Below are 8,077 nucleotides of genomic sequence, written 5' to 3' on the forward strand. Positions count from 1 at the left end.
CTAGACAGGACACTTAGTATTTTTCACTGTTGTTATTTTCTTATTACAAAGTTTTTCACAATTTTTCCTGACTCTGGCATAAGAATGAAGATTGGATGAGCAGAGGAAATGCTATTTGTTAACGTCCTCCTTGTTCCTTGGTGTTGTCTGATATGATCTTGAATTTTTTGGCAGATGCACATGTGAGTGGGAGAAAGATAAGTGAAGGAAATAAAACAGTACACCCTTTTGTCCAAGTCTAAAACTGCTTACTTTATTTTTTACAGCAACTGGTAAAATGTCCAAAGAAATGAACAACTTCACCTTTGGGAGAATATTCTTCCTCATGGGGTTCTCTGACATTCGGGAGACCCAGATCCTACATTCTGTGCTCTTTTTGCTAATTTACCTGGTGGCACTGATGGGGAATCTTCTCATCATCACCCTCATCATCAAGGATCATCGGCTCCACACGCCCATGTACTTTTTCCTAAAGAACTTATCTTTCCTGGATCTGTGTCTCATTTCCGTCACTGTTCCTAAGTCCATCACAAACTCCCTGATGAATTGCAACACCATTTCATTCCTTGGATGTGTGTGTCAGGTTTTTTTCTTCTTTCTCTTAGCCAATACAGAAGTAGCTCTTCTCACGGTCATGTGCTATGACCGCTATGTTGCCATCTGCCACCCACTCAGATATGAGGTCATAATGAGTCATGAAGCCTGTGTGCAGATGGCTGTCTCTTCATGGGTCAATGGAGGTCTCAGTGCAATCCTGCACACAGCTTGCACCTTCTCTGTGCCCATGTGTGGGTTTCCTGAGGTTCATCATTTCTTTTGTGATATCCCACAACTGCTCTCCCTTGCCTGTTCTTACAACACTGGTGAATTGGTAATCATTGGGCTCAGCCTCGTGTTGGACTTTGGCTGCTTTGTGTTTATTGACATTTCTTACATTCACATATTCTCCACTGTGCTGAGGATGCCCTCCAAAGAAGGCAGGTCCAAAGCTTTCTCCACATGCCTGCCTCATCTCATTGTTGTGACTTTATTTTTCTCTTCAGGGTTTTTTGCCTATTTACGCCCTCTGCCTAAATCTCCATCATCCTTGGATTTGCTGGTTTCAGTGTTCTACACTGTGATGCCACCCATCATGAATCCTCTCATCTATAGCCTAAGAAATAAGGATATGAAGATGGCATTCTGGGAACTACAAATTAGTAGATAGCATCTTTCAAATTAGAAGAGTTATTCTCACATACAACATCAGCTTTTCATAATCATCTAAACCATATGGTTACATAGTCTGGCAATAATATTGGACATCTAGAGTAAGAGTTCTCATGAAAAATCTGGTGGCACTCATTGGAGTGCTACTGAGAAGTGCCCTTATGCCCAGATCGAGTGTGTGGTAAGGCCAGTAGTGTTCCACTTGTAGACACTGGGAAGAAGTATGCCTTGTATGTATCACCCTAGTGGGAGCTCCTTTGTTTCTGACAACTGGACAGGATGCTGGGACATTGGAGATAAACGTGGACACTCCCAGGAAAACCAAATGTATGGTCATTCTTAACAAAGGTGATATCTGAAATGCTATGTGAGATGACATGTAGAATCAATTCTCAAATTAAAGGGACTAGGTAGAGGTGATAGTTGCACAACCTTGTGAATGTACTAAATGCCTCTGAATTGTACAAGCTATAATGGTTGATTTCATGTTATGTGAATGTCACAACACCAATAAGACAAAACTAAAACCAAACAAGTCTCTTTTCCTCTTTTCTTCCCCAAATCTACTAACATTTCCTAGCATAGTGTGCATCCTTGTCATCTGGAGACAGATATATTAAAACTCAACTTTACTATATATCAATACATATATTTTTTAATATTAAAACAAGTTCCTGGGTGCACTGAGTAAAAGTACTCACACTAAAGAGCTTAGAATAAATTTGGATATAGGGAGGCAATATAGTATTTTTTGGAAAGGGAAATATCTAAGCTGTATTTGAGAGGATGAAGAGGAATAAACCTGAAAAAGAGAGAGAAAGACCAGAATGAAGGCTGAGAGGAAAGCAAAACTAAACAAAACCAGTGAAGGCTGGGAGAAGATGAGAACCTGATCTAGGAGGGAAACTACAGTGAACTGTGTCCTGAAACACATAAGGGAAAAGCTTGGGCAGAGGGGTAAAGGCTGGGCAAAATTTTGAGAGGCTGAAAACACACAGGGAGATGAAGCTTTGCTCGACCTTTGGCATGAAGAGAAAGTAGCTACACGGCCTTTCTATCACATGGCTAAGCTATTAGATATGTTTAGAGAGGCAAAAACAACAGCCAAGAAAATCGAGGTTACTCCCAATAACAATTTCAGATATTATAACGTCTGGATATGCAACTCCCTGTGATTTTAAGTCTGCTTTGCCTTCCTACAGTAATGGTTATTTTCCTGTTGTGGTGGACGTAGTCCAGATCACCTAGGCCTAAGATTGCTGCAGAGGAGCTCTAATTCTCTGCTTAGATGCTCTCCCAGCCCCATTGGCCTGTGATGGTGCTTATTTCGGCTGTGATTTGACATTCTCTCTCTAAGTCTTTGATATCTGCTGTCTTCCCAAGCTGTGCATCATGAGGTAGATTTCCTTCATTCGCATACATATACATACACACACACACATATACACGCACACATATATATAAAACTTTAAGTTCTGGGATAAAATATATATATATTGTTTTACTTTAACTTCTGGGATACATATGCTGAAAGTGCAGGTTTGTTACATAGGTATACAAGTGTCACGGTGGTTTCCTGCACCTTTCTCCCTGTCATCTAGATTTTAAGCCCTGCATACATCAAGTATTTTGTCCTAATGCTCTCCCTCCCTTTGTCCCCACCCCCTACAGGCCCGGGTGTGTGATGTTCGCCTCCCGGTGTCCATGAGTTTTCATTGTTCAACTCCCACTTATGAGTGAGAACATGCGGTGTTTGGTTTTCTGTTCCTGTGTCAGTTTGCTGAGGATGATAGTTTCCAGCTTCAACTTACTGCTTTTTACGGCTGCATAATATTCCATGGTGTACATGTGCCACATTTTCTTTATCCAGTTTATCACTGATGGGGATAGATTTCTGTCTTTAGAATAGGGGCGGATCACGAGGTCAGGAGATCGAGACCATCCTGGCTAACACGGTGAAAGCCCGTCTCTATTACAAAATACAAAAATTAGCCGGGCGAGGTGGCGGTGCCTGTAGTCCCAGCTACTCAGGAGGCTGAGGCAGGAGAATGGCGGGAACCCGGGAGGTGGAGCTTGCAGTGAGCTGAGATCCGGCCACTGCACTCCAGCCTGGGAGACAGGGCAAGACTCCGTCTCAAAAAAAAAAAAAAAAAAAGAATATGGCTTCCTGTGTGGCCTACCCTGGACAGTAGCAAGTGGTTAACACATGAATGAATGGGCGCTACTCACATCTTTCTCTGTTGCCACAAAATTTTGTTATTCTCCCTATCTTCCCTATCTTTAAAAGTTTTAGGCCCCTGTGCCTGCCAGACCTTGGCGGTCCCGTGACCCCTGGGAGCCTGTGGCCATCCCGACCTAGAGGCAGGCGTGGGGCCGCACAGCCTCTCAGCGGTTGCCGGGTGGTGCCCGGGAGGCCGTGGGCCAGCGAGGGCGCTCTTTGTGGCAGTAGGTATGTTAAGATGGCGGCCGTGGCTACGGAGGAGGGGAGCGGGAGGCGGAGGAGGTGCGAGAGGGGAAGCAGCATGGAGAGGGGAAGGGAGAAGGCGGGGGAAGGCGGGGGAAGGCGGGGGGGGGCGGGGGGAGGCGGGGGGAGGGGGGGGAGGCGGGGGAAGGCGGGGGGGAAGGGGGGAAGGGGGGGAAGGGGAAGGGGAAAAGGGGAAGGGGAAAAGGGGAAGGGGGAAAGGCAGGGGCCACCAGTTGCCATGATTCCGGTGTTATTTTTCATAGAAATAGGAAAAAAATCCAAAAACTTGTATGGAACCACAAAAGACTGCAAATAACCACAGCAATCTTGAGCAATAAATAAATAAATAAATAATGAAGAAAACAACAACAGAAAAATGAAAACAAAGCTGCCAAAGCTGCAGGCATCATGCCACCTGATCTAAAAATATAATGCAGATATATCTGACCATTTTTAAATAAGATTGTTATTTTGCTATTTGAGGTGATTGCATTCCTTGTATACTCTGGGTATTAATTATCTTTCAAATAAATGGTTTGCAAATATTTTCTCTTTTTCTGTAGGCTCTTTTCACTCTTTTGTTTCCTTTGTTATGCATAAGCTTTTTTAGTTTGATATGATCCCATTTGTTTATTTTTGCTTTTGCTGCCTGTGCTTTTGAGGTCTTATTCATAAAGTGATTTCACAGACCAACTCTTGAAGTATTTTGCCTATTTTTTCTTTTAGTAGTTTTGTTGTTTCTGGTCTTAAATTTAAGTCTTCAATCCATTTTGAATTTTGTATAGGGCAAGAGGTGGGGATCTAGTTTCATTCACCTGCTGATGGATATTCAGTTCTCCCAGCACCATTTACTGAAGAGACTGGCCTTTCCCCAGTGAGTGCTCTTGGTGCCTTTGTCAAAAACCAGTTGACTGTAGATACGCGAATGAATTTTTGGGTTTTTGTATTCTGTTTCATTTGTCTGTTTCTATTTTTATGCCAGTACTATGCTGTTTGATTACTGTAGTTTTATACTTATATTGGTTTTAACTTTTAGGTTCAGGAGTACATGTGTAGATTTGTTATATAGGTAAATTGCATGTTGTGGGAGTTTGGTGTACAGATTATTTTGCTACTCAGGTAATAGGCCTAGCACTCAATAGGTAGTTTTTTGATTCTCATGTTCCTTCCCCTACCCTCAAGTAGGCCCTTGTATCTGTTGTTCTATATTTTGAAGTTTGGTAGTGTGATGTCTCCAGCTTTGTTATTTTTGCCCAGGATTGCATGAGATATTTGGGGTCTTTTGTGATTCTATACAAATTTTAAGGTTTTTCTTTCTATTTCTGTGAAGAATGTCATTGGTATTTTGCTAGAGATTGCATTGACTCTGTAGATTACCTTGGGTAGCATAGCAATCTTTTTTTTTTTTTTCTTTTTAATTATTATACTTTAAGTTTTAGGGTACATGTGTATAACGTGCAGGTTTGTTACATATGTATACTTGTGCCATGTTGCTGTGCTGCACCCATCAACGCGTCAGCACCCAACAACTCGTCATTTACATCAGGTATAACTCCCAATGCAATCCTTCCCCACTCCCCCCTCCCCATGATAGGCCCAGGTGTGTGATGTTCCCCTTCCCGAGTCCAAGTGATCTCATTGTTCAGTTCCCACCTATGAGTGAGAACATGCGGTGTTTGGTTTTCTGTTCTTGTGATAGTTTGCTAAGAATAATGGCTTCCAGCTGCATCCATGTCCCTACAAAGGACACAAACTCATCCTTTTTGATGGCTGCATAGTATTCCATGGTGTATATGTGCCACATTTTCTTAATCCAGTCTGTCACTGATGGACATTTGGGTTGATTCCAAGTCATTGCTATTGTGAATAGTGCCGCAATGAACATACGTGTGCATGTGTCTTTATAGCAGCAAGATTTATAATCCTTTGGGTATATACCCAGTAATGGGATGGCTGGGTCATATGGTACATCTAGTTCTAGATCCTTGAGGAATCGCCATACTGTTTTCCATAATGGTTGAACTAGTTTACAATCCCACCAACAGTGTAAAAGTGTTCCTATTTCTCCACATCCTCTCCAGCACCTGTTGTTTCCTGACTTTTTAATGATCGCCATTCTAACTGGTGTGAGATGGTATCTCATTGTGGTTTTGATTTGCATTTCTCTGATGGCCAGTGATGATGAGCATTTTTTCATGTGTCTGTTGGCTGTATGAATGTCTTCTTTTGAGAAATGTCTGTTCATATCCTTTGCCCACTTTTTGATGAGGTTGTTTGTTTTTTTCTTGTAAATTTGTTTGAGTTCTTTGTAGGTTCTGGATATTAGCCCTTTGTCAGATGAGTAGATTGCAAAAATTTTCTCCCATTCTGTAGGTTGCCTGTTCACTCTGATGGTAGTTTCTTTTGCTATGCAGAAGCTCTTTAGTTTAATGAGATCCCATTTGTCAATTTTGGCTTTTGCTGCTGTTGCTTTTGGTGTTTTAGACATGAAGTCTTTGCCCATGCCTATGTCCTGAATGGTACTACCTAGGTTTTCCTCTAGGGTTTTTATGGTATTAGGTCTAACATTTAAGTCTCTAATCCATCTTGAATTAATTTTCATATAAGGAGTAAGGAAAGGATCCAGTTTCAGCTTTCTACTTATGGCTAGCCAATTTTCCCAGCACCATTTATTAAATAGGGAACCCTTTCCCCATTTCTTGTTTCTCTCAGGTTTGTCAAAGATCACATGGCTGTAGATGTGTGGTATTATTTCTGAGGACTCTGTTCTGTTCCATTGGTCCATATCTCTGTTTTGGTACCAGTACCATGCTGTTTTGGTTACTGTAGCCTTGTAGTATAGTTTGAAGTCAAGTAGCGTGATGCCTCCAGCTTTGTTCTTTTGACTTAGGATTGTCTTGGAGATGCAGGCTCTTTTTTGGTTCCATATGAACTTTAAAGCAGTTTTTTCCAATTCTGTGAAGAAACTCATTGGTAGCTTGATGGGGATGGCATTGAATGTATAAATAACCTTGGGCAGTATGGCCATTTTCACGATATTGATTCTTCCTATCCATGAGCATGGTATGTTCTTCCATTTGTTTGTGTCCTCTTTTATGTCACTGAGCAGTGGTTTGTAGTTCTCCTTGAAGAGGTCCTTTACATCCCTTGTAAGTTGGATTCCTAGGTATTTTATTCTCTTTGAAGCAATTGTGAATGGAAGTTCATTCCTGATTTGGCTCTCTGTTTGTCTGTTACTGGTGTATAAGAATGCTTGTGATTTTTGCACATTAATTTTGTATCCTGAGACTTTGCTGAAGTTGCTTATCAGCTTAAGGAGATTTTGGGCTGAGACAATGGGGTTTTCTAAATATACAATCATGTCATCTGCAAAGAGGGACAATTTGACTTCTTCTTTTCCTAACTGAATACCCTTGATTTCTTTCTCTTGCCTGATTGCCCTAGCCAGAACTTCCAACACTATGTTGAATAGGAGTGGTGAGAGAGGGCATCCCTGTCTTGTGCCAGTTTTCAAAGGGAATTTTTCCAGTTTTTGCCCATTCAGTATGATATTGGCTGTGGGTTTGTCATAAATAGCTCTTATTATTTTGAGATACGTTCCATCAATACCGAATTTATTGAGCGTTTTTAGCATGAAGGGCTGTTGAATTTTGTCAAAAGCCTTTTCTGCATCTATTGAGATAATCATGTGGTTCTTGTCTTTGGTTCTGTTTATATGCTGGATTATGTTTATTGATTAGCGAATGTTGAACCAGCCTTGCATCCCAGGGATGAAGCCCACTTGATCATGGTGGATAAGCTTTTTGATGTGCTGCTGGATCCGGTTTGCCAGTATTTTATTGAGGATTTTTGCATCGATGTTCATCAGGGATATTGGTCTAAAATTCCCTTTTTTTGTTGTGTCTCTGCCAGGCTTTGGTATCAGGATGATGTTGGCCTCATAAAATGAGTTAGGGAGGATTCCCTCTTTTTCTATTGATTGGAATAGTTTCAGAAGGAATGATACCAGCTCCTCCTTGTACCTCTAGTAGAATTCAGCTGTGAATCCATCTGGTCCTGGACTTTTTTTGGTTGGTAGGCTATTAATTATTGCCTCAATTTCAGAGCCTGCTATTGGTCTATTCAGGGATTCAACTTCTTCCTGGTTTAGTCTTGGAAGAGTGTAAGTGTCCAGGAAATTATCCATTTCTTCTAGATTTTCTAGTTTATTTGCTTAGAGGTGTTTATAGTATTCTCTGATGGTAGTTTGTATTTCTGTGGGGTCGGTGGCGATATCCCCTTTATCATTTTTTATTGCGTCTATTTGATTCTTCTCTCTTTTCTTCTTTATTAGTCTTGCTAGCGGTCTGTCAATTTTGTTGATCTTTTCAAAAAACCAACTCCTGGATTCATTGATTTTTTGGA

At 41.3% G+C, this 8,077-nt stretch overlaps 1 protein-coding gene across 1 annotated transcript; it reads left to right on the top strand.

Annotated features, from left to right (window-relative positions):
• LOC126943554 (olfactory receptor 14A16-like) lies at positions 1-1,672 on the top strand. Its single transcript, XM_050772420.1, has one exon. The coding sequence runs from the start codon at positions 278-280 to the stop codon at positions 1,205-1,207; it is 930 nt and encodes a 309-aa protein (XP_050628377.1). The 5' UTR covers positions 1-277; the 3' UTR covers positions 1,208-1,672.
• The last annotated feature ends 6,405 nt before the right edge of the window (positions 1,673-8,077 follow it).

The sequence above is a fragment of the Macaca thibetana genome, chromosome 1 (assembly GCF_024542745.1).
Source record: "Macaca thibetana thibetana isolate TM-01 chromosome 1, ASM2454274v1, whole genome shotgun sequence".
In the NCBI taxonomy this organism is placed as follows: Eukaryota; Metazoa; Chordata; class Mammalia; order Primates; family Cercopithecidae; genus Macaca; species Macaca thibetana.